This window comes from Topomyia yanbarensis, chromosome 3 (assembly GCF_030247195.1).
Source record: "Topomyia yanbarensis strain Yona2022 chromosome 3, ASM3024719v1, whole genome shotgun sequence".
Lineage (NCBI taxonomy): Eukaryota > Metazoa > Arthropoda > Insecta > Diptera > Culicidae > Topomyia > Topomyia yanbarensis.
Genome location: NC_080672.1, coordinates 289,655,287 through 289,682,746, shown reverse-complemented (window position 1 = coordinate 289,682,746; position 27,460 = coordinate 289,655,287). Strand labels below are relative to the sequence as shown.

The following is a 27,460-nucleotide window of genomic DNA, read 5'->3' as shown; positions in this document are numbered from 1 at the left end:
GGGTTTTGAACAGCAAACCGTTCGGTAATCAATTCAGTAAACCAATTCGGTTACCGAACTCTCCGCAATCCGTTCTATCCAAACGTCAAAAAATACTGGTCAGTCAGCAGTTTTCTCTGAAAATGGCGACTTGACAGATGATTTGCTGTACCTGTTTTGTAAGTTTTTGACGAGGTTCGGTAATGTTGGTACAATTTTGCCGAACAATCAGTCAGTATTTTACTGGATAATGTTAATGTACCGAAAAGAACAGAAGTGCTGATAAATTCAGTTAAAACTATTGCGAGTTTCAGCAAATTATTCGCAAAATTACTGAAAATCGTTAAAAAGTGAAAACTTTACTGCAATTTTTTAAACAATTTGCTGACAGCTCGGTAAAATTTTCACTTTACTGTGCAAGTCGTCAAAAGAAATTACTGAACAACTTTTGGCTAGCTTAATGTGTAGAGGTTATTTTCTGTTAATCAGGTAATAACCAGTAACTCACCTTAATTTCTTTCTAAATTTTCGATCCAGCTCGATTTGTCTTTATATTTCTACCAATCTCGGTGGAAATTCATCAAACATTACGAAGACTGACGCACCAAGTATATTTTATAAAAACAGTTTTTATTACGAAATAAATGTAAATATATTCTAAGCTAAGTGAAAGAACCGTGTTTCTATTAATATACCATCCATTAATATAGCCCCAAGCTCTGGGTCTTATATAGGGTTAATTTAATTCCCATAAGTACTGCTTCATAGAGACTAGACGAATAACATTATAATCGTGGAAGTTGAGATCTATATCGGAAGTTAATCAAGTTTTGCATAATGCAAATGCATCAAATATCACATAGTACAATTTTGAAGGAAGCAATTTTGGGAGGATATTTTTGCAATTGAACTATAGAAGTGATCGAATCGGTGACCTCGTTCGATGAGTTAGGACTGCGGGCCTCGAGCTGTTTTTTCACCCTCACGGGTTGTTTTGCAAGAGCCATGGATTTTCGCTCGATGAAGATTGAGAAGCATGTCCCGTATATTTTGATTCAGATCACCAGTGTACCCCCATTTATTGCTCTATTTCAACCAATGAAAATGCAAACAATTTATCCAAAATTGGTATACTGGTAGGTGAAATTTATGAAACACATCACACATTAGACACGCATCTTCGCCGTATTGAGCTCGTCAAAAGCAATCATTGCACTTTTGACGAGTGCTTCAAAGACATTGAGCATGTTGCCGGATCTTGCGTCTTCTTTACGGTTCCGTAAACAGTAAATAATAAAAAGTAATGATCAAAGTATTCTCTAAACATGATTTCTACTAAATCCGATAGCGTCCGCGTTAGCCGCTATGACCATCTTAGGCATACTTCCACTGTAGCATTTCTACACGTGCGAAAGTGAAAAACGAACCTACTTGCGCCAATCAGCGTGCAAATTGAAAAAATTAACTAACAATGGAAGTAGTTAAGAGAAAAGCCGGTTTTTCGCGAAAACTTTACGCCTCACTGGTGCTACCGAAGCGGTCAAGTTCAAGTCCGTTTCCGCTGTTCGCAAGAACCCATTACTCCTGTCCACTCAACATGCGATAACCAGCACGTAATCGCGTAAATGGAGCAAACTGTAAATACAACTTACGCCTCGTTTGGTCGCCTGAGTTAGTAAGAGTGGTTAAACAGTGTCATCCCGGACGTCAGAAGATTAACCTGTTTGGCGGCAGACCCTGAATCGTTTGTCAGCAAGGGAATATTGACCCACATAGTAGTGCTACTTTGAGACATTCTCGTTTATCTCTAATGACAAGTTTTCACTAACTAACTAGATCTGTCAGGTAGATACGTGGAGTTAACTCCGAGAAGTAAAATAATGAACTCATAGTAGTGACATTTTATAGCAAACTAGCTTGCTGATATAATAGATATAGTTAATATATTTTGTTCACATTTTAACTGATTATTTCTGTATGCCAATTCCAGAGGAAGCCGACAGAGAATCTCAGCAACGTGCCCTGAAAGACGATGGTAAGAAAAAATTCAGAGAGACTCCATCCAGCTTGATACATCAAATTGAAGATGGACTAGGAACTATCTCAGATTATGTATCGGACGGTGTGGACGGGTATGTTTAACTACTGTTGCAAAAAAAAACAACAAATGATTGAATTTATTCGATTCCAGTTACGTTGCGGGTAAAGGGCTAAAATCAGATGACGAACAGGCTCGTCCCAAAAAGCACCTGCATCACATCTTGAAGCTAGGTAACACTGATAACAATGGTACCAATGCGGGTCTTGCACGTACCGCGGCGGAATTTGACGATGAGGTGGCCGCCGTGGAGGATGGTTTGGTGGATTATGGATTTGACGCCGGGCTGGACAAAGCTATTGGTAGAGGCAAGCAAGTGGGTGGCCAGGCTGTAGGTTTCGGTGGCGATGAACAAAATGGTCCAGGTTTTGTAGGTGGGTCCGGGTTCGAGATATCGGAAAAGAATGCCGACGATCAAGTCGGCCGCAACGACGGCGGAGGCGGAGGATTTTTCCGTACGATTTTCGATTTACTATGAGACCAATTCATTGATTCACCGTTATTACCCGAAAGTTCATTTGTGTTCTAAAATATCAAATTTGTACATTTTCCTTCTGTTTCGTCCCGTGGACAGGTCCAATCCGATCTAATTAAATATTCCAGCATATGAAAACCAAGTATCCCAGCAGAAATTAAAATTCTGAATAGCTGGACCCATCCAATTAAAAAAAAAATCTCATACTAAACGAAACCGTAACCTCCCGCTAATCAAATCCACAATCTCTTTCAGGATTGCCGTTGAACAGTCCCGAATTCGGTAACGGAATAATTTCCAAACGACCACAAGCATAAAAAGACCTTAGTTTCATTGTTTGCCACCAGTAGTAGAGTTGATTGCATGCTAAAATTTAACCACACCTCATTTGTAAAAATCCAACAATCCATATTTGAGATTTTTCGCAAGTTACGTAATATTATGGTAAAAGATAAATTCACCACTTTATACCCATGTTGTTTCTAAGCAACAACATTTTTAAGCATCTATAACTTTTCGACGTGATTTGTTTACAAAAACAAGTAAGGCTGATAATTGGGGCTATTACCTATCATTTGAAAACTTTTACAACTTCATTGAAGACAGTCAATTTTCTACCTCAATCCGTTAAAAAGTTTAATTTTTGGATCTTGCTAAAATTAGAGCCTCTTTAGCTTCTGTTTAAACATAAAAAGAAGGGCTTTGCAAAGTACAACAACTTTTCTAAACATATAATAAGGAGTTTTAGTGTTGACAAATAGTTAAAATTCCTACTAAATTTACATTCTGCGTTTCTTTTGACCCTTTTGACTCAAGCTGAAATTTTGAAAAGAGCCTACCCAAGTAGTGATTAAAGTTAAATAGCACGCTACAAGTGCAAACTCAGTTTTATTAGTGACTAAAAATCAACCAAAAACATCAGATGCGTTTTTCGATAAGTGTTTACAAAAATCCTAGCTCAAAATTCGATGATTAGTAGTTGGCCACAACTTGGGCCATAACTGTCAAAAAGAAAGATGTTGGCAGATTTTTCGTACTAGCAACATTATGCTCACACTGTATTATTATTGATTGAAACTTAGTTCAGCTCGGCAATTTCCCGCACAGCCGAGTAATCAGTAAATATTTATACCTGCTGATATCTGTCAATAGGTAGGGTGATGTGCCTATTATGGCAGTAGAGCCTATTGTGACCCTATTTCGTACCCCTTGGTTTCGAACCAAGCATATGAGATAACGACACTATCGATTTGGCTAAAGCAGGTGAGAAAAAATAAGCTCAAGTTATATTCTTTATTTGTTGTGCACATATGTATTTAGAACTATCCTCTAAATCCAACTTTTAATTAAAACAAAATCACCTTATTGAAATATCTACTATTCCGCCTCACTCACGTAGTGGACCGAAACCGGATGCAACGGCGCTTAGCAAAATAAACACTTACGAGCCAGCATTTACCGCCTCATATCTCGTTATTCCAGCACAAATATACTAAACATTGCACTGATACATACCTTTATTTTAGCTGGAGAAGCTTTTTACGATAATTTCACTTTAAAATCACTCGTCAAACACTAGAATAGGCCTAGTGTTATAATAGGATAAAACTAAATACGGGGGTTCCTATTATTGGCATGTTTTGCTGATACACTACCACAATCAAAACCAACTTTTTGTATCCATCATACAGAAAAGAATCACCAGTGCGACCAAACCAAAACATGAACTTGTAAATATAATGTAATGCAATTTCAGGTATAAGTAATCAATTACTTCAAGTTATTCAACTAATTGTTGATTGCAGATATTTTATTTTCATCTGCACATACAATTCGGATCGGGAGAAAGCAATGTGATGTGAAACTTGTCATTCCAGTTGCTAACCTTCGAATGGTTTTTTTCCGCGTGCGCAATTCTGGGCGCTCTTCTACTAACAGCTGATGAGTTTCATTGATGTGCGTGATGTTTACGTTTGTTTTGATCGGCTGAAAAATGCAGAATGATTCGTTTTACAAATCACACGTTGGCGTCCATGATCTGGATACCTAGTTAGAATCGACGCAAATGGAATATGAGGCATTGCGTGTCAACTAGATTGTTTTTCGATGAGGTGGAAATTGGCACACCCATGAGACGATAATTGGATCGTTGAGGTGGGAATAGATGCACAAAATGGAACATTTATTTTCATTTATGCTGAAAATTGAGGCAATTCTGCTAAATAAGCATTATATAGATGTTTAAGAAACAGTACACTGATACTTTATGCTGAGAAAGGTTATAGATAATATGGCTTCTTTTAAAATTGTTCAAAAAATAGTGCGACCCTCTCCCTAATGGTGCCAAAATAGGCTCATCACCCTATAAATATGTCATTTGTTTGCTGATTTTCAGCGAAAAATGAATTTGAAGAGTGGTTTAGGCACAGAGAACAGACATATAAGCTGAAACAAACTTTACCGAAAAACCTGTGTAAACATTTAAATGAAAATACTTTGAAAAATCATCATCGCATACAGGTTCGCATGCGTGAGTCACCATTGTATCCAAGTTGGTACACAAGTCCCGTATAGCGATTAGTGGCCGATCGAAGCGCCGGCCAGTGGCAAGTTGCTACTTGTTGTCATTTCAAAGCGACAGTTTTATTTCTTACACAAGTTGAAAACTTTACTTGTATGTCAGCTCTCAGTGGTTTAGGTGTGTTAGTACCTTCCAAGCCTGAGTCATTTCTACGTGCACTTGTATGTGTATTAGCATTAGAATATACTCTAAACTAATACTTTCCCATCTTTAAATTCACCAAATCGCTGTGTAATACATTTTCGTCCCGAACCAACGATAAGCATTATACCAGTTCCAATGCCGAATTCGCTTTAGAGCCATGCGTTTATGCATTTAAATCATATGGGGCGTGTTTTGGATGTAGTTTGACAAAAAACTATGACTGACCTCAGTTTACTACAAATTGTCAACAAAAGTTCTACAGATCACTCTCCCGGATTTTCATGATGCATTTATCGCTTACGTAAGGGGAATAAAGTGCTCAAACTGACAGTAATTTTATTTTACTATATGAGCAAAGCAACAATGGATCTCTTGTGTAATGTAAAGATTTAATTATACATTCATTATATACGAAAAAATGTTTCAGTCACACAAATGAGCTTTCCAAGAGTAGACGTCCAACCATTTCCACGTCGAGGAGCTCCACGGCGGACAGGATACATCTTGATAAAATTGTCTGAACAGGAATTTCAGTAATATTTTTAAAGTTTAGACTTGTTGTTATTCGATGAAACAAAAAATTTGAAAAATGGTTGAATTTCGGAAAATGGCATCACAAAAACTGAAAAATCTCAGATTTTCATGTAAAATTCGCTAACTTTTCTTCAAAATAATGGAGTGAAAAAAATTATTCAGTTTTCCGTGGTTGATCGACTGGCTACACATATTAAGGCTTCACATAAAAACATCAAATCAATCCGTTGAATAGTTTTTGGGTTATCGTATCCGCCAATTTGAAAAAAATGCGTTATTAAAGTTACCGATACACTGATAGAATATATTCGTAAATCGCTACGAATTAGTTTCGTACAGACAATTTTCATAAAAATATACGAATTTTTCGTACATATGATAAATCATTCGTAGTTCTTTTGAAACGAATTTTTCGTGAAAACCACGAAACGACTTTCGTTGGCTTATTACGAAACGGCTTTATTAGGCAAACGAAATTGTTCGCTGCTATATATGAATGTCTTTATAATATTTACGAGCACCATTCGTCAAACCATTAACATCAAGAGGGCTTCAATAGAGGTAGCATATGAAGTCCTTGTCAAATAATTATTGACGATCACGACGTTCTCTGTCTCACTATTTAGTAACCGTAACCGCCGGTTTCAGGAAGATTTATTGAACCACTTCGGCTCCAGTTGATTCAGAATCCGGAACAGTACGGAGTTGAGCTATCGCGAACTGCTAGTTGGTTTTGTATGAATAAGTTTGAGTTTTTCTCTGCCGGAGCAATGTCAATATAATATACTATTAAATACGAGAATTTCTCTTAGATGAACGAAATGAATTCGTACGACCAACAAAATTGTTCGCAATATGCACAAACGTTTATTAAAAATGTCGTTATCAACGACAAAATTCGTGTAATATACACTAAATATTTAAAATGTACGAAAACTTTCGTTCATCAAGCAGCCACTACTTCACACCACAATCTTTCTAGTTCTCAATAGAGGTAAGCAGGTTGAAATAAAATCGATTTTACCAAATCAATCCTTTAAGTTAAAAAAATCATTGTTGTCAAACATCGATCCTAAAACATCGATTGACAAAATAATATGCTAATGAATATGAAAACTTTTCTAAGATGAACGAAATGATTTCGTGCGACCAACGAAATCGTTTGTGATATACACAAACGTTTATTAAAATAAACAAAACATTTCGTTTCATTTACAAAAAAATAATTTTGTTATCAACGATCACATTCGTGCACTACACTAAATATGTAAAATTTACAAAAGCTTTCGTCCACCAAGCGCCCATTCATGTTCATGAAATGAACTTCGTTGCAAAAAACGACGATTGAACTCATGCATTGCATGATCAATTTCATTATATTTACGAATTTATACTATCAGTGTAGTTTGAAATCTGCGTGTATTACAACAAATACGTGCGCATGACGCATGACTGTTCAAAACATAAAAAGTGCAGCGCGGCCACCGAGATTTCGGGAGACTATTCTAGAGGTTCATTACTAACAATTGAGCAAATGAAAAAGAAGGCGATTTTATTTAACCAACAACACCAAACGCCTTAAAGTTCAGAATACTTTACTGGATAACGTAGAACTATTCCGAGTTACACAGAACTTTTCAAAAGTATCAGAAGTTTCCTTAAAACCCGTAGAATTGCTATATAATTTGTCCCACTTTGTAGAAGTTCACAAAATCAAACGAACAAATTTATTGCTTTATGTAGGTAGGTACGAAACATACTACGAGGTATACTTGTAATACTATGCAAATTTAACACGGTCTTTTCGCATAAGACTGAGTATTCGTGAAGTGCAACATTAACTGAAGGTAAAACTGGAGCTTAGGCTAACGAAAGTTGCCGTCGTCCAGTTTGATCGTGTCAGACATTTGGTGCTGATGACATAAAACAAATTGGCTCAGGCGAAAGCATAACGCGTAACATCTTAAAACACGTGCTTGTGTGTGTCATTACTAAAATCAAGAACACCATATACATATAGGGGAGCCCGGGGCTAGTTGGCGGTTGGGGTAAGTTGACGGAATCCCTTTTTCTCCGTTTCCATTAGACATATACATCTGAGTTGGAAACACCGTTCCGTACGGTATAAACAGCGCGCATTCGGGAATTAAACACAGTGTTTTTTCGGTGTTTTTCGCGATATTCGCGGTTTATTTTTCGACAAAAACGTGAACGAAGTGCTTCTCTAGTGGTGAACAGTGAAAGTTTGGTGAAAATCGGTTCAGAAACGGCTGAAAAAAGTGAATTTTAGTTTTGCCCACGCGGTGCGATAGGTAAACAAACAGCCATCGCTGTGCCTACCCGCGTGGTTGCCGGGCCGATCTTGCATTCACTCACTGGTGGAGTGTGACGGTGTGCTGAACGGGCGATATTTTTCGAGTCGCAAAAAACGTAAAAAGTTTTTGAAAAATTATTGAATTTTTTTTAACGTTGGATTTGGTGGTATTTGAGATACCAGTACAGTGTGTACCGCTATTTGTACGGTACAGTGCGGGCCAAAAGTGTGTGAACGGTAAAACATCAATATTGGAAAAGTGCTTTTTTCTTGCTTGTTTTGCTATTTAGAGGCTGTGTAGAAGCAAGTAAGCGAGCAGATTCATCACTGCACATCTACAGTGTGTCCCAAAATTGTGGGAACACTTCGGAAAAAACGACGTTGAAGGGGCAAATAAGGTAAGATCTTTCCTTTTCGTTACCTTTTTTGTCCATTTGGGGTTGGTATCGGGTGACCGTGCCACAGCGCATTTACCAACGTCTGGTGGTGTGATCCAAGATGGCGGCCGCTAGTAGCGGTGACCCGGGAGGGTCAAGCAAAAGAAGACTACCAGAGTACATGGACCCTACGAACAAATTCGGCGAATTGACGTTCCTGCAGTTAACCGGCAAAGACGGTGTACCATTGCCTAGAAACCCGTTCATCATCGGTAAATCGGTAGAGGTTGTCGCTGGAGGTCCAATCGAAGGTGCGAATACCGAAGCTCAAGGGACACGGTATACCCTTCGAGTTCGGAATCCTGCCCAAGTTGCTAAGTTGCAGAAAATGACCCAGCTCATTGACGGCACTGAAGTAGTGGTCGAAGCTCATCCGAATCTGAACGTAAGCAGATGCGTAATTTCCTGCTACGATCTGATTCAGATGGAAGAGAAGGATGTTTTACAAGAAATTATAAGCCAGGGAGTGATTCGTGTACAGCGAATTACAAGAAAGGAAGCTGAGAAGAGAGTGAATACGCCAGCGCTAATCTTGACCTTCTGTAAAACCACATACCCGGAATACATAAAGATCGGTTTGCTTCACGTTCCTACTCGCCCATACTTCCCGAACCCGATGCTTTGTTACGGATGCTTCAACTACGGCCATACTCGCGTTCGATGTCCTGGTCCTCAGCGATGCTTTAATTGCTCGAAAGAACAACACGGCGAAGAAAAATGTAAAGAAACTGCGTACTGTCGGAATTGTGAAGGCGATCACCAACCAACAAGCCGCGAATGTCCTGTGTATAAAAAAGAAATGGAGGTCATAAAAATAAAAATCCGCGACAATCTAACATTCCCGGAAGCACGCAAACGAGCGGAACATCTAAGTAAAGGCAGCTATGCTCAGGCCACAGCACAACCGAATGAGATCCTTAGCAAGCTGAAAGAGTTGGAACTGGCAATGAAGAAGAAGGACGAAACGATCGCAAAACTTCTGGCGGAGACCAAACGAAAAGACGAAAAAATCGAACAAATGTTGGCGTACATCCATCAGATGAAACAACAGTCCGCCAGCCAAGAAAAACCACAGCACAGCAAAGAACAGAAGCAAATGAACCAAGCAATCGGGCCCGTAACGAGATCCAGGAACAACTCACCAGCGATAAATACGGATTCGAAACGAGGAAGATCGCAGAAGCAACACACCCAGTCCAGCAAACCAACGACAACCTCACCGGATAACTTTAGCCCGCCACCAAAAAGAACCGCTACCACTACCACCAACGAAACGATGGAATATTCAGACGATGAAATTGAGATTACCGAGATGCCTCCTAGCCAGCCTCTTCGATAATTCTCATTTTCATCAACGTTTGGATACCAACGACAACCCACGCACGAATACTGACTACGTGATAGATCGGTTTGGAAGAGAGGAAAGTGTAGTACTCCTTCCAACGCAAGCACAGCAGGATGAAGGAACTATCCGGGCCGTCATACCCCAACCCGTTGATAGTGAATTCACCTCTGTGGCCGATAGGAACACCGATTTCACCACTACAACATGCGAACCAGCCAACAAAAAAATTCCGAGCGACGAACAAAAGGAGATCAACAAAACTACACAAAGTCTATCCCCAGTGCCGACCGCAGTCGGTGTTCGTGAGCATAGTAGTGTAGTTAGTACGACAGCGGTTGGCACTGTGGGGCCGGACCTCTCTCAGGTCAGTTTTATGTTTGCCAACCCACTCACAGGTACTGCTGCGCTAAACGTTTTTTCAGATATAATTGACAATACTCTTCACATGGATTCCTGGCACCACTCGCCGCCCTCACCCGGAGAAGGCCCATCAACAAGATCATGGCCAAAGAAGCATCCAACGAAAACTACACAAAGTCTTTCCCCAGTGCCGGTTGCTGTCGGTAGTTCTGGAAATAATAGTGTAGTTTTTACGACAGCGGCTGGCACTGTGGGGCTAGACGTCCCACAGGTCAGTCCCATTCCAGTCCACTTACGAACGGTTTCTGTTGCGGTTTATCCCGTTACAGATGTGACCAGCACGCATCAAACGAATAACCGGTTTGGGGAAGAAGAGATGAAAGTAGCTTCCCCACTTCCAATCATGGAAGGGACTGATCGGGGGGAAAAGGACAGTCCCTACCTCTCAGATACACAGTCCTTGCAATTCTCCTCCCGACTTTCCGCCGGTAAACCATCATCGAGTCGAAGAGCACCAACACGTAACAAGTCAGTAGAATCGGCATCGTCATCTGCTTCAAACAACTCCTCTTGTTTCGCGCTGCAGTGGAATCTGCGTGGACTGCGAGCGAACATCGATGAACTAAAGCAGCTGGTTGCGGAACATAATCCGTACATAGTTGCACTCCAAGAGACCAAAGCCAACAAAGCAGTTATAGCACCGGACTTCTTGGGCAGAAACTACAGTTTGCTTTTGGAGTCCAAAAGCGATCATTACTGGCAACACGGTGTTGGACTAGCGATACGAGAGGGGATACCGTTTGAACGAGTGCAAATCACCACGAGTTTGCATCTTATCGCTGTGCGAATTCACAAACCGATCCTGCCAACGGTTGTGTGTGTATACGTTCCCCCAAGTGCCCAACAATGCCAATCTGCTTTTAATGACCTCTTCGAAGAGCTGGACGGACCAATAATATTCCTAGGCGATTTCAATGCCCACCACTTAGCGTGGGGGTCACAGTCAACTAACGCGCTCGGCCGGTTCATCGCAGAGACCACTCTAACAAGAAAATTTGTAATTCTAAACAATGGTTCACCCACTCGTATCGATCCGGTCTCAGGCAACACGTCGGCCATCGATATCTCATTCTGCTCTGAACATTTGGCCAGAAGGCTTACTTGGCGAACACTACCGGATACATGTAACAGTGATCATTTTCCGATAACAATCTCCATCCCAGGATGGTCATTAGCCACGACAACACGACGCAAGTGGCTTTTTGACCAAGCAGACTGGCCTCTATACGAACAAACCACAATCACTTCAATCCGCGCAGACGTCGAGTGGGATATCGAAAATTTCACGGAGAAAATCATTGAAGCAGCCATCAAGTGTATACCACGATCCAGCGGTCGAGTTGGTCCAAAAGCGGTTCCATGGTGGTGTCCCGAGGTGAAAGAAACTATCAAACAGCGACGCAAACATCTTCGAGCCCTACGTCGTATGCAGACCACCGATCCTGAAAAACCCGCAGCCTTGAAAAGGTTCCAGGAGGCGAAGGCAACAGCACGGAAAGCGGTTAAAACAGCCAAACGGCAGTCTTGGGAGAATTTTGTGGAGAAAATCTCACCGAACAGCACGACTACTGAACTATGGCGCACAGTGAATACCCTGCGTGGCGGTCGACGTCAGCACACTTTGGTACTCAAGCAAGCGGATGGATTTACGAATGACCCCGAAGAAGTAGCGGAAGAATTAGCGAAATATTACAAGGAGAGATCAGCAACAGCCAGCTATCCACCAAACTTTCAAAAACGAAAACGAAACACCGAACGACAACGTATAGACCGATCACCTGACTCCAACGACACGTATAATATCGATATCACCATTGATGAACTATTGTGGGCGCTAGATAAAGGAACGAGTCTTTCTACGGGACCCGATATGGTAGGATATCCCATGCTTCAGCGACTTCCGCTATCCGTGAAAACGATCCTCCTCGAGCTACTGAACAATGTCTGGCGTAGCGGCGTATTCCCAACTTGCTGGCGGAATGCTCTTATCGTCCCTATCCCAAAACCAAACTGTAACGATTCCGGACCTGCAGCCTTCCGACCTATATCGCTAACTAGCTGTATGGCAAAGCTGCTTGAACGGATCATCAATCGACGTCTGATTACCGAATTAGAGTCAAGCGGGCGACTCGATAAGCGACAACACGCCTTTCGTTCCGGGCGTGGCACGGAAACGTATTTCGCTGAACTAGAGAAATCATTGCCAATAGTAGATGAACACAGTCTAATAGCATCTTTGGACTTATCGAAAGCGTACGACACGACGTGGCGATATGGAATCCTACGAACGTTGAAAAAGTGGCGAATACGTGGCCGTATGATGAACATACTACAAAGTTTCCTGTCTGAGCGGATGTTTCAAGTTTGTGTAGGAGGAAAACTCTCGCGCGTTCATAGCCTAGAAAATGGAGTCCCCCAAGGTTCTGTTTTGTCAGTAACGCTGTTTCTCGTCGCGATGCAGCCAATCTTCAAAGTTGTTCCAAATAGAGTGGAGATACTGTTGTACGCAGACGATATCCTTCTAATTCTGCGAGGTAGAAAATCGGATGCGCTGCATCGTAAAGTACAGGCTGCTGTTAAAGCTGTCGACAAGTGGGCGAAAAGTGTAGGCTTCGCGATCGCCGCCACAAAGTCATTTATCTTTTATTGTAGCCCCAATGCGCGACGCAATCCTTCGCGCAACATCACCATCGACCGGGTCGCCATACCTTACACAAATCGGCTACGAATTCTCGGTGTTACTCTGGACCGGACACTAAGCTTCAAGGCACACTGCAAGATGGTGAAGGCAGCATGCGCATCGAGGCTACGGGTAATGAGAGTGATTGGCGCTCAACTTCCGCGTGGCCAACGATCAACACTATTACAAGTTGGTTCTGCGATTGTGACATCAAAACTTTTATACGGAGTAGGACTAGTTAGCAGAGGAGGTGAAGCTAGCCTGCAGACACTTGCACCTGCATATAATCGGATGATCCGTTTTGCTTCCGGTGCTTTCGTTACCAGCCCCATATCGTCAATCATGGCCGAAGCGGGTACTCTACCCTTCGAAATGCTGGCGGTACAGTCCATTGCGCGAGTGGCCATTCGACTGTTAGCAAATGACCGTAACAGTATTAACCTTCCTCTGGTAACCCGCGCGTCTTCTCGTATCCAGGAACTAACTGGAGAACCACTGAGCACGGTAGCACAAATTGTCAGGCAAGGGCATCGACCATGGCACATATCAAAACCGTCTGTTGTATGGGATGTGAAGAAAGTCGTGAAAGCAGGCGACCCTCCAGAAAAAGTTCGACCCGTCATCCAAAACATGCTAACCAGCCAATTTCAGCAAACGTCCGAATTCTACACGGATGGCTCCAAAAACGACGATACAGTGGGTGCCGGTCTCTACGCAGCTGCATTGGCACAATCGCGCAGTCTTCCAAAGCAGTACAGCGTTTTCTCTGCCGAAGCGTATGCCATCCGAATGGCCCTCTTCGTGCCAAATATAAAAAAATTACTAATTCTTACGGACTCGGCGAGCTGCCTTTTGGCCCTAGAATCAGGCAAATCTAAACATCCACTGATACAGGAGGTGGAAAATATGGCACGTGGTAGAAATGTTAAATTTTGCTGGATTCCCGGTCATGCCGGTATTCGCGGCAACAATGAAGCCGATCGACTTGCTAATGAGGCGAGAAGTCAACCGGCAGTTAACGCACCTATTCCCGCGGAAGATGCGTGGAGACAGCTAAAATCATCAATGCGTCGACATTGGGAGGAGCAGTGGTTTGCTTCACGCGATAGTAAATTGAGAGAAGTTAAATTTGACACGACACGTTGGAGAGACAGAGACAATGCAGCTGACCAACGTGTACTAACCCGACTTAGGATCGGCCATACTCGTCTAACACACAGTTTCCTTTTGACAAGAGATGCCCCCCAATCTGCGAATGCTGTGGTACGAATCTAGATGTGCGACACCTTATCCTACACTGCAGGAAGTACGACACAGAAAGACAAGAACTCAACATTGATTCAACCAGCTTACGAAATGCAATGATCAACCAGGACGAAAACGAAAAGAAAATTTTGGAATTTTTACGAAAAACCGAATTGTATAAAAAATTGTGAACTACAAATTTCCTTCTGATACGAATGCATCATTCAAATGATGTAAAGCTGGGATGTAAAGTATCATTAATAAACAAACAAACAAACAAACATTAGACATATAGCGCTGCTTCTTCTTGTGTACCTCAAGTTATGTGAAACCCGTTATCCAATGTATTTTTGTTGCAAAACGATTTGTTTGGTGGAAGTTGTGGGTGATATTGTGTTTTCGAGCATGCCAAGTAAATTTTCTAAATTTTAAACACTTTGTGTTATTTAGGGTGATTTTCAATCTATTTCCCGAATGATTATATTTTTCGATAACGTGTGAAAGGAGCTTTCAGTATCCGAATAGATATTGCATCTATCCATAAACAAAAGTTATTTTTTAAATAGTTTTTTATAAAATATGCGGTTGGGGTAAGTTGGCGGTGCTGCACGTGGGGCAAGTTGGCGGTACTATTTACAGTGCAAAAAAGTCATCAAAAAATTTTATTTCTGGAATTCACTGCAAAGTAAGGAAATCTTTTTCTTGTGTATCTCGCCAATGTAGGAGACATTTATTCCGGCCAATTGCATGAAGAATTTCGAAAATTTGCTTTTGAATAGGGAGTACGCGTTAAATTCAAAATGTTGGGGTATTAAAGCTGAAATATAATAGCAAATGTCGGTTAATATACAGTTTTCTCGAAAAGACATTCAGAACGTTCCAAAAGGACCCTTGAAGTAATTGAATCTCCATTTGATTGCTTAGTTTTTGGCGTATCCACACATACCGCCAACTTACCCCGGGGCCGGGGTAAGTTGGCGGGTTTTCCGCGTCACATATTTTTGTCTCTAAAAATGGAGACAATGCATCAAACACTTTTAAAAAATCAGAGATGTTGCCAACAGTCTGCTCTTTCATGCCGCGTGTTCTATTTTGCAAGATCTACCTACATCAAAGCGGTAAAAATTGAAAACTGAAAACACCGCCAACTAGCCCTGGTCTCCCCTATGATGGGAAAATCGATGTCAAGTGACATGCACCCTCATTCTTGTTTACGACGAATGCAAGATTCGAACGAAAGTGGTCCATAATTCTCGTTTACGACAGCAAAAGCAAATGGGCTTACTATTCGTTCGAACCGCTTTCGAACGAATCTCGCATACGTCGTAAACAAGAATAAGGGTGATGATCTGGCACCAGTTACTTTCATAATGGCTATTAAATGATTTATGTTGTATTTCGGAGAAGTGGAATCCATTGCAGAAGACACATGGAGGAACTACTTCCCAGGTATTTCTGATGGTGTTTGTGGAGGGAATGCGGATGGACCAACGCATCCTAAAACACAGTGCATAGAATACACTTTCTACACTTCAAGGACAAATTAATATGTGCCAATTCTGTGAGCAGACACTGCAGAAAACACTGCTCAGAAACCGCCGAAGAAAGCTTATCTACGGAAATAAATTCCAGCACAGAAGCTCCAGTAGCATTACCTGAACTACAAACGGTTGCCAAATTTATTGCTGCTGTTCAGGCAATAATGATAACTGCACAAACTGCATCGAGTATCTGAATTCTCTGTGCTGAAACTGAACAACCAATACTGAGGTTCACACTCGTGGCCCGAAAGGGCAAGAAGTTAAGAATCTGCCACTTCTTCTCAAGCGCTAATTCATTTCAAAACGATGAATTCCTATATTGCGCCGAAAGGGCCTGTAAACCAATGAAACATACTTCATCATCCGATCACATATGTAAAGTTCCCAAATGAGAAAAGGGCGTACTTTACGTTGGCTAATTTGTCCTAAATATGCTCTAATATGCTTCACAATGAGTTTCCAAACAAACTGAATTTGTAAACATATTACCAAAATACGAAATGTTGCGTAACTTGCGAAATAAAATCCTTTATCTATATAAGGCATGATTAAAAAAAGAAAGATGGTCACCTCCGAGCTTGAAGCTTGCTTCGGTTTTGTGTTGCTAGTGCTGCGTATGTGTGTCAAATATCTATTCTTGCATGACCAACAATAGAATTACCATCAACATCATCAAAAATTAATTCCATGCATCATACCATCGATAGTTCGTGAACAAAATTAAGGCTAATCATGTTTTATATAATTTTAATAGATCAATCCCACATTCCCACCAGCTCATCATTTCCATGATCGTTATATGAATGTTGAAATAGGTTTACACGTACAATTCCTGTTTTCCAATCCAGCCCGAATAGAAATTAACAACCCAACAAACAATTTAGCTGGATAATGGCTTAAACCGTTTTTGTTCAGCTTATTCTCTCGGATCAAAGGCTTGTTCAGCTGTCGTTGTTTGTTAGGAATCAATCAAGCACAGAACTACAAATATTATGGTTAAAATGGGGAAAATTTTCAATAGATCAATCCCATTTTCTTGGTTTACTTTCTCTTCTGACTATAGCTCGAACACTTCTGTATTTTTCCTACAACTCTTTGTATTATATACTGGTCCATAAAGCCATCTTTCGATCTGTGCTAGAAAATTGTAACACCGTAACAATAGAAAGAAAAAGTAAAATAGGAGAGGCTCTCGATGTTGCTTAAGTCCTATTAAAAATGTTTCCCAAGTATAGGTTTTTCCAGTTGATTTACAATTAGAACATTATTTTTTCTGTTCAAAATGATACAACAAATTAACATTACATGGTAGGAAGGACGACCACTTTGTTTTTAATATGAAGAGATGGCTTTTTGGTCACGGGTTTCATACGACAATATCTATATTTCGTCTAATACCAACGTTTCGAAAGTTTACGCCTTCATCTTCAGGGCAAAAAACGGTAACAGTATTATCTTTTAACTTGACTAAGATAATACTGTTACCGTTAGATATTGCCGTATGAAACCCGTGATCAAAAAGCCATCTCTTCGTATTATTAACATTACATGTCACTGTTACCGAGAAAACTTAGGTCTAGCAAAGTTGAAATTTAGTGTACATGGGTATAGCAAAACATGAATGTTTACAGTAAACTATTGTAAGTTACTGCACTGTTCAATGAAAATTATAGTTTTGTTACTATACATTTCTATTCGGGTAGAATAAGTAAACGGGCACTGTAAGAGTAACACACCTATTATACAAACATTCATACTGCATGAGAGATCAGTTTGTATGACGCTATAGATATCTTTTTAATGCTTGTTTTAACACAATAACTAACCATTCCGAAATCCGTCGTAGATTGTAACTAATTTTGTTAACCGATTTCTGGCTAACCTTTACAAATTAATGTAACAAAACATTAATATTTCTTTTTTTTTTCAATTTCCCTCCTCAATTTTATACATAATATTCACAAAACGATATCAAAATGCTGAACACAGGCAAAAGAAAGGGCAAGAAGAAGAAGACATACATTAAGCTGTTCATGCTGGGAGCCGCGCTCAAGGGAAAAATCGAATTGCTGCTGAAGATTCTTTCCTTCCATCTGCAACTCAAGTTCTTCGCTATCGCTGCCCTCGGACTGCTGATAAATATTGGACGTTTCTGGTTCGACCTCAAGAAGCAGCCACAGCCACAAAAAGTACCAATCAATTAGTCCTACCCCTATTTTCCAAAAGGCCGTTGTGCCAATGACAAACTGGTCTATTCTACTAAAGGAAATTTATTACAGGTAATCTACTACGAGCACGCGCAGCACCAGCATCACTACGACGACCATAGCGAGGACTTTGGCGGCTATTGGAAACGGTCGCTGCACGGAAACCGTGACGAAGATGGCGGCTATTATTCCCAGGACCGGAACGATCGCCTGGAGAGCGAATACCCTTACCATCGACCGAGTCAGTATGCTCCGGTGCCAAATAGTCCCAGCCACTACCCTTACGATCCGCATATCATGGCGTATCATCAGCAGCGGCCATATGCTTAACAAAACGGACAAAAAGAGCGGAGCTCTTTCCGTTGCTACAATGCTAAGTCCCCAGCTGAACACCCTACATGGGGTGTGACGCAATTGATGAGAAGTTCCCATCAGATCATCCATTTCATACGCTCATCCTCATTATCGTTCATTTGTACAAATATGTTGCAAGCCAGTCGCAATCTTCGTCGTCCGAAGACCGGTCGAATGAAACACTGTTCAAACTATTTGTTGACTTTTTTAGATAAGTTTGCTAGGAAAAATGTTGAAAGCTAGACTGTTAACTTGAATGTTTATTTATTTAGATATTTAATAATTTATGTATTTATTTATTTATTTCTTTATTGAATAGTACTTCAGTCGCTCTCATCAACTTTTTTTCGAGAATTAATTAGACTGGCTTTCAGAGCATACACAAATTTTGGTACTGAAAAGTGTTGAATAAAATAGAGAAAATTTCTTGATCGGACAATAAAACAATTTAAAAAATGTAAACATATCGCTTCAATTTCTTACCATTTAGCATACACCGTTGTAGATAATTGCAATTTCAAAAAGCCTTCTCCAGTTCGTCACTGATGTGCTATCTTATGACAAGCGCCATTTAGCACAATTTGAGAAAAACGTGTTTTGAAGTCTAAGATTGCTATATTTCCCCCTAAGGAGAAAAATTGGATAAACACCAAAATTTCTCACTAAGGTGAAAATTGTTTATGAAACTAATTCTTGTACGTGAAGGGCACAAATCCTAACTTAATAAAATCATGGGTGCGTTTCGACTTCGTCTCATCAGAAACCGACACTAACTTATTGCCGGAATAGATTAGCGCCCGCTTGACGCTAAATCCATAAAAAGAAAACACACTTTAGACTAATTAAAATACTGGCTCGGACGGGACATAACGTTTGACCAGTCGTTTGATTGAAACACAAAGTGTGTTTTCGTTTTAGGGATGTAGCGTCAAGCCGGCGCTAATCTATTCCGACAATAACTTAGTGTCGGTGTCTGATGAGACGAAGTCGAAACGCACCCATGATTTTATTAAGTTTAAGATTGCACGTCTTGAAACTCATAAATGGTAGAAACAATTCAGAAAAGACAATTTATGCTTCTATCTACTCTGTATTAATTTCTTAAATATTACGAAGATCGGTTAACTATATTGAGACTTCTTGCTAAAATGTAAAAAAGTCGCATCTTACGTGTAAGTGCGTATTTCTGACAAAATTTGTATGACGTTTCATAATTAGTCGGTATTAAGGACATGCTGAATAGAGTCACAAGGTGGCAGCTAAAATAGATACCGTCGTTTTTATTTCATCGTCAAAATCAAAACATTGCATTGGCGCGCAAGACAAAATCTTCTGTAACATGAATGTCTTATCTCAGATTGCTTAGAAATTGCGTATCACTGTATGGAGGTATGTTAGCACAAGCAAATGAATAGATTCTCTTCACAGAATTTTGATTCGTTTGGGAAATTTGTACCTTTTTATTTTTAAAACAAATAAAACACGTGGTGCGAAAATCGGTCAGCTGATTGCTGAACGATACTCTTGTATGCGTGCCATCTCCTATCGGTATTTTTTTTTACAATGGAGAAGACGTTTACGTACTAGCACAGTACACGTGCTATTAGTAGGTGCCAAGCTACCACACGGGGTCTACTGGGGGCGAGTCGGGCTCGAATAGTGACGCTGCCATTAATACCGACTAAACTCCATTGGGCTCCGCCATCGTTCCCCCAGGGACTACCTCTCGGTATTACTTCTGGGGGGATGGCTGTACTTGATGTACTCATTCACTCTCGCTCACGCGTTCATACGTCCTGTATGAGGCTTACTTGGGTGTCTCTCTATCGCACCTTGATTTACTCTCTAACACTCCACATGAGGCTGACTATTGTGCTCACCTTTTTCATTCCTTGCTAGGCTTACTTTTGTGCTCGCCTCTAACATACCATGTGAAGCTGACTTGGATGCTCACCCAATCACCTGGTTCACTCTCGATCGTACCACTCTATTATACCCCTGTCGCTTCCCCTGGCATCCCATGTGGGACATTTTTCTTAGGCCCCACTTCTGACATACCATGCGAGGCTTACTTGGGTGCTCACCGTTTTCATACCTTGTGAGGCTGACTTTTGTGCTCACCCTTAACATACCGTGTGAGACTGACCTGGATGCTCACCCTTTCACTCCTCTACCACGCAACGCGGCATCGATAGCTAAGTCCCAACATACTACACTACGACCCTCCCATCTTGGCATGAGGCAGTCCACATATACGCCTATACACTCGCTCTTCTGCCTTGCTTCGAGGTGGCTGGGTTTACCCCTTACGCGGTTGCTAGTCGCTGCGCCAAACCTGCCTCAGCATGAACAGACCATTCACTCACTTTTCTGTGCTCGGTCTTTTTCGCTCCAACTAACCAATCACTAGTTAGTCGTGCCCCAAGCGTGTAGCCTACAGGCTTGGGGCACGGGTGGTTGCAGTCGAGACTGCATTCCACTTCTCCACCGCTTGACACATCCGCTGAATAAGGGTATCAGGGGTTGTGTTCCAGCCACAGACGTCAAGCATTGCTCTTCTTTCGACGTCGAACCGATGACATACGAACAGTATGTGTTCGGCAGTTTCGTCTACACCTGGGCAGTCCGGGCAGACTGGGACCTCCGCGTGCCCGAACCTGTGGAGGTACTGTCGGAAACAACCATGGCCTGACAGGAATTATGTCAGATGGAAGTGAACTTCCCCATGGGGTCTTCCCACCCAGCTCAATATGCTAGGTATCAGCCGGTGGGTCCACCTACCTTTCGAGGAGTTATCCCACTCACACTGCCATCTGGCGACCGAGGTCATCCTGGTGCGCTCGCGGGCTCCTCTATTTCCACGTAACTCGAAGCACTCCTCTGAGGCACATCACGCGGTAGGTGCTCTCCAGTTTCTGTAGGTAACTGGTTACCCTCAGTGCTCTTGACCATGACGGGCCGCCGTACCTGAGGATAGATACGGCAACGCCTGCCAGTAACCTACGTCTACTGGCGCACACCTTTGAGCTGCTGAACATCATCCTCGATAGTGCCGCAACAGCAGTCGACGCTCTCTTGCATGTGTAGTCGACGTGGTTGCCGAAGGTCAGCTTGTCGTCTATAATGACTCCGAGAGACTTCAGACTCCGCTGTGAGGTGATCACGACTTCTCCCACATGGATAACTGCATGTTGTGCCGACTTGCGGTTGTTGACGATAACTACCTCCGTCTTATGATGAGCGAGCTTCAGGCCTCTCGCGCTCATCCATTCCTCCACCGTGTTGATCGCGTGTTCTGCGGTTAGTTCTACCTCAGGGATTGACTCCCCGTAGACCAAGGTTAGGACGATCTTGACCCCAGGAGGGAACTTCAGTCTCAGAACCCCGTCATACATAAGGTTCAATAGCACCGGGCCTAGGATCGAGCCCTGCGGGACTCCGGCGGTAATCGGAACCCTTTTCTGACCGGCATCGGTCTCGTATAGCAGTACGCGGTTCTGGAAGTAGCTTTCCAGGATCCGGTAGGCTAAGCCGGTGTAACGAGAGCGCGATGGCATCCTAGCTTGCGCTGTTGAATGCGTTCTTCACGTCAAGTGTCACTAACGCACAGTATCGAATGCCTCCCCTTTTTCGTTGGATCGCTATCTCGGCAGTATTTATCACTGAGTTGATAGCGTCCACTGTGGACTTACCCTTCCGAAAGCCAAACTGATTGATTGACAGCCCGTCCGTACCTTCTGCGTACGGGGTTAGCCTGTTGAGGATGATCCTCTCAAGCAATTTGCCAGTCGTGTCGATCAGACAGATTGGTCTGTACGCCGATGGGTCGCCTGGCGGCTTCCCGGGCTTCGGCGACAGCACCAATTTCTGCCTTTTCCATCTATCGGGGAAACGGCACTCGTCAAGGCATCTCTGCATAGCTAGCCTGAACATGTTCGGGTTCGCTATGATCGCTGCCTTGAGAGCGCTGTTTGGAACTCCATCCGGCCCTGGAGCTTCATTTCTAGGGAATTAGTCACTGCGAGTAGTTCTTTATTCGTCACCGGAGCCACCATTTCGGCCGCGCCCGCACTGTCTCGTAGTGCAGGTGGCCAGGGGCTTGTGGCTCGAGACGGGAAGAGTACTTCGATAATCGTCGCCAACCGGTCCGGAGACCGTTCTGGGGGTGAAGAGCCCCCTTTGGTCTTGGCCATCACTATCCTGTAGGCGTCACCCCACGGATTCGCGTTGGCACTCTCACACAGGTTGTCGAAACACGCTCTCTTGCTGCTTTTAATAGCCTTGTTAAGGGCCAATTTCGCAGCTCGAAACACTTCACGGCGGTTCTCCCTTGCATCCTCGGTGCGAGCTCTTTGCATCCTACGTCTAACTCTGAAGCAGGCTGATCGTAGAGCTGCAATCTCGGCACTCCACCAGTATACCGGGCATCTGCCGTTTCTTGGCAGAGTTTTTCTGGGCATAGTGGCGTCAAACGCGCGTCATAGAACGGCTACCAGCGCATCCCCGCTTAGACTGTCGGTGTTGGCCTCCAGTCCCAGGGCCGCGGTGAAAGCTTCGCTGTCGAAGTGATTGGACTTCCACCCGCGTACCTAAAGCGGATTGCTAAATGATCGCTATGGGTGTAGCCTTCGTCTACCCTCCATTCCATGCCTGCAACCAGACTCGGGCTGGCAAATGTTACGTCAATCCATGCCTCCACCCCATTTCTACGGAATGTGCTAGCGGAGCCATTATTAGCTAGCACAGTATCGAGTTTCGCAAGCGTCTCCATTAGCGCTTGACCCCTGCTATTTGTACAGCGGCTGCCCCACTCCACTGCCCAAGCGTTAAAGTCTCCCGCTATGACTACCGGTTTCCAGCCCACTAGGTCTGATGAAAGCCTGTAGATCATCTGGTTGAACTGTTCTATGGGCCACCTTGGTGGAGGGTATCAGCTACAATAGAACACACCATTGATCTTGGCAATCGCAACACCCTCGGCGAAGGAGTGTATTACCTCTTGAACCGGGAACCGTCCCGTTGTACAGATTGCCACTTCTATCGGTATAGTACGTTCTAACCGCACACAGATGCTGAACGTAACCCGAACATAACCGAACCTTTGTTGTGATTTTGGCATCGCTTCACCTTAAGTCAAACAGGACTAAGTGGCATTGCACTGATTTCGAGAAAAACCAGTCTAAAGTTTGAATAGCAGCATTTTTTTTCATTAAATTCAGTAAATAAAATTATTGGTCGGGAGGCTATAAATGTATTTATTGAATTCAAAGCCAAAACATGTAACGGCTGCAAAGCCAAAACATGTTACGGCTTCGCTGTGTCTTATCGGCATAAACAGGACTTCTGCTCGGACGGGACATCACGTTTGACCAGTCGTTCGATTGAAACACAAAGTGTGTTTCCGTTTTAGTGATTTAGCGTCAAGCCGGCGCTAATCTATTTCGACAATAAGTTAGTGTCAGTTTCTAATGAGACGAAGTCGAAACGCACCCATGGCTTTATAAAAGATTTTCTGTAAAATCAGTTGACATAAAATCTATTGCCATTGAATGAGCATCTCATGTCACCCGAAGTAACTCTTTAGAAGCAATTTTAAATGTTTAATTGTAAAGGGTCAAAGGGCATGGCACAGGAGACCTGATCAGGCTGTACCAATGACGTTATCGGTGATGGAGTACTGGTGTTTTTGATTTCACTTCGCTGCGAACATGCATTTTATCTTAAGGCGAGTCTCGGGGTGTTGGCGGGCATTCCTCCGCGGAAAAATCGATTCTGAGACCTCTTATCGATTGCTCATTCGAAGCGTTGTCTTGAGCCCGCTGTTGACAAATTACCAGAGACTTGTCGAGGTACAAAACATCAATTCTTCGTCGCGTGAACGTTACCATGATAATCTCTCAGATGCTTTAGATTCAACTGTATTCTTCTACACATCCATCAAGGAAGAGATTTATGGAATCCCTCAATCGAGTGAGATATGTCGTGTGTAGTGAAGTAAGATTTGTCGTCTCACGGTACATGGCGAACAGAACTAGACTGAGAAACGTGAAAGTAGTATACTGATTATGTTGGAGGCATGTTTCTGCATGATATGCTTCACAGTCCCATTTCCTATGGAGTTGCCGTATAGGTTATTCTGCGTATGATTGTCATGCGTATGACGGATGTATTGTTTCGTGTAGATAAAACTGGCATAGATGTAAGAGAGTTATCAATAATTCAAAATGACTCATCCTAGATAGGAGGAATAAGCTCCACCAATCCGAAATTCAAGGTTCTTTTCAATACTATCCCCATTTGTTGTATCCAACACTCTGCTATACGAAATATATGCACCATTTGGGATATTACAATAAAGTTAGAATATGGATAAGGACGTCATCACTTTTTTATCACACAATCAATCAAGCTATTCACTAACTTTTCTAAAAAACAGTTTGCTACCACTATATGCTCAACACTCTATACTCGCTTCTTCCTCCATCACCTCACTTATGATATACTCGGTTTCATTATTAATTTCTACATTATCATAAACTTCCTCCAGATGCTCCTCCTCACCCATTTCACACATTTGCATTGGTTCATTGCTATCCACACATTCTTCGGGCCCTGTCAGAACATTACCCGAATAAATGTTCAGTCTTGTGCCGATACAATCATGCCCTTTACGCTCGGTAACGGATGAAAAGCTTTGCGAACATTTCCTACACTGAACTGTACGTTGTCTACGATCAGCTCGCAGCTGACCAATCAACAGTCCACGTTTTGGCTTAACCCGAGCATTCGATTTGATCCCATGCTCCATCAGCATGTGGCGATTGTAGTGTACGTGGTATTTAAAATCTTTTCCGCAGCATTTGTAATCATCCCGATAACTGATGCACATATGTTCATCAAACGAAACTTTATCTTCGAACGCCATTAGACAAACGCCACACTCGAGCGGTTTCGGACTGGCGTGATGTCCCATGTGTTCATCTAGGGCAGATTTGCCGTCAAAAGATCGTAAGCAGATATCGCAGTTGAAGTAGGATTGGATCTGGGGACGAAACAATGCGAAGGCATTATAGTCGTGATCAATTTTTGTGGATTTAAAAAATTTAAAAGATTTAGCATTTAGCAACCTCAATTCATCGGGTAAGAAATAAGAGACCATTCATAAATTACATAACGCGTAATAGGGGAGGAGGATAGAGAAATTTGTGACATTTTGAAACATGGGGGAAGAAGGGAGTCAATTTTGGGCAATTTCTGCGTTACGTAATTTATGATTTTCAAACACATGCAACACAAAAATCTTATTCAAGTTATTCCGGCCCTCAGTTACAAATCAAAACCTCAAACTTACGCTGTGTGTTCGTTCGATATGCATCCTCAATTTGTCCTTCCTACCGTACGACATCGCACAATGGTTACAACTGAACCGCACCTCCCGATGAACGGTTGTTATATGCCGCTTCAAATGCTGCATAGTTTTGAACGCAAATTCGCACGTTTCGCATTTGAAATTCCGCTTCTCAACGTGAGATTCTAGATGTTGATTCAGTAGTTTTTTATTTTTGAACACAGCTCCACACTTGGAACATTCGCAACTACTTCCGGTAGTGTGAATCGATCGCAAGTGATTTCGGGTTTCCGTTTTAGTGTGAAATGACGCCGAACAGTACTGACATTGGAACTGAGTAACTCCAGCATGCCGAGCCAAGTGAACTTCTAAGGAGTATTTGTGTTTGAGGGTAGCCCCACATATATCGCAAACGTGCTTTTTACGAATGTCTTGTGGACGGTGGTCTTTGAACTGCTGCTGAATGTTTAAAACTGGCAAACAGGACGAGTCATAGAATTTACTATGCTTATCTTCTTGTTCGTGTAGTCTAAGGTGAACATCTGTAGCTTTGGATTTTTCTTCTAACTCGTTCTCATCAGGGTTAACCGTATTTAAACTATATTCTGTCTCGTCAATGTCATCTTTCAATGCACTATCCTGCGAAAAATCGTCCAATTGATCAGATCCACAATAAGGCTGTTCTTCTATATTGAGTTTCGAATCACAACCTATTGCAGGTAACAAGAGTACTGGTTCCGCTTTGATCTCTATCAATTTTTGTTCTTTGGTAACATTTTTAAAATCTCCGATTTCTTCCAAAAATCGTTTAACATAATGATCATCCTTAGCGTTTTCGTAGCTTTCCAAAGTTTCTACATGCAGATTAAAGTCATCCATCTCCTCAGCCTCCACTCGTTTCCCATGGTCATGTTCCTTTTTTATGATATCCGGCATGGTAGCAATCTTGTAGTGATGGTATTCTTCAAGCATATCTTCCACAAGCAAATCGTCCTTATTGCAAAGATCCAAATCTTTGAACAAAATTGAGTAATATTCTTTGTTGTCATTTAACAGTTGCACTAGAGGATCATTGTCGCCCAATTTTACGTCCACGAAGGCTTTCAGGAAAAGATGGATATGGGTAATCTTCTGCTTATACTTATAGAAGAAATCAAGAACTTCCAGGCATATAAGACACACTTCGGTCGGGAAATAATGAGAAGCACACTGTTGGAAAAAATAAGCGTTTTACAATAGACTATCAATTTTTATTACTATTCTAGATCATACCTCAGGTATTTTGAAAGTAAATTCCTCCAGCACATCCTTTAACGTTCCACTATACATTGGTCGCTTGGTTTCAATTGAAATCATTTCATCCGGATGTTTCGTTTGTAGACAAAGTCGACAAACTTCGGGAAAGGTGGATAAATTGAACGCGACCATTCTGAGTATCTACATTACCGTTTGTTACGCGAGTAATGCTACTAACTTCCTTGACCTGACAGAAGGTATACAAATGTGACTAACAGCGTATCGTAAGCTAATAAATTACAATTACAATATTCAATAAAACTCCGTTTTAGCGAGATGGATCAACTACGGCATTAGCCAGTCAAATAACAAAATATCAACGAAAAAACACTGTTTTATTTGCCAACTCTTGAACAGAAAAGCAACACCCGCAAAATATTAAATAATAATGAATAATTATGAAAATAATATGTGTGCAATACTCGACAGAGATGCCAGATACTTTTTCAAAATGTCTGCAAT

The 27,460-nt window shown here is 42.0% G+C and overlaps 2 protein-coding genes across 4 annotated transcripts in view; one reads left to right on the top strand and one right to left on the bottom strand.

Annotated features, from left to right (window-relative positions):
• The window catches only part of LOC131688721 (uncharacterized), a 77,858-nt gene extending 59,073 nt beyond the window's left edge, over positions 1-18,785 (top strand). The window contains exons 3-6 of one of the 2 annotated variants that reach the window (XM_058973192.1): positions 1,970-2,111; positions 2,171-2,250; positions 17,783-17,982; positions 18,073-18,785. In XM_058973192.1, the coding sequence (XP_058829175.1) occupies positions 1,970-2,111; positions 2,171-2,250; positions 17,783-17,982; positions 18,073-18,330 (680 nt within the window). In that variant the 3' untranslated portion in view covers positions 18,331-18,785. Of the gene's footprint in view, positions 1-1,969; positions 2,112-2,170; positions 2,452-17,782; positions 17,983-18,072 lie in introns of both variants that reach the window. The other variant, XM_058973191.1, reaches the window with a different exon arrangement.
• A 5,986-nt stretch (positions 18,786-24,771) lies between these two features.
• LOC131691430 (zinc finger protein 616-like) lies at positions 24,772-27,399 on the bottom strand. 2 transcript variants are annotated; one of them, XM_058977810.1, is made up of 4 exons: positions 27,246-27,392; positions 26,975-27,185; positions 25,706-26,911; positions 24,772-25,396 (listed from the first exon to the last, which is right to left on the bottom strand). In XM_058977810.1, the coding sequence occupies exons 2-4, from the start codon at positions 27,128-27,130 to the stop codon at positions 24,809-24,811; spliced, it is 1,950 nt and encodes a 649-aa protein (XP_058833793.1). In that variant the 5' UTR covers positions 27,131-27,185; positions 27,246-27,392; the 3' UTR covers positions 24,772-24,808. The 2 variants fall into 2 exon arrangements, with proteins under 2 accessions (XP_058833793.1, XP_058833792.1); XM_058977809.1 differs by having other exon boundaries at positions 26,975-27,399.
• Positions 27,400-27,460: the final 61 nt, after the last annotated feature.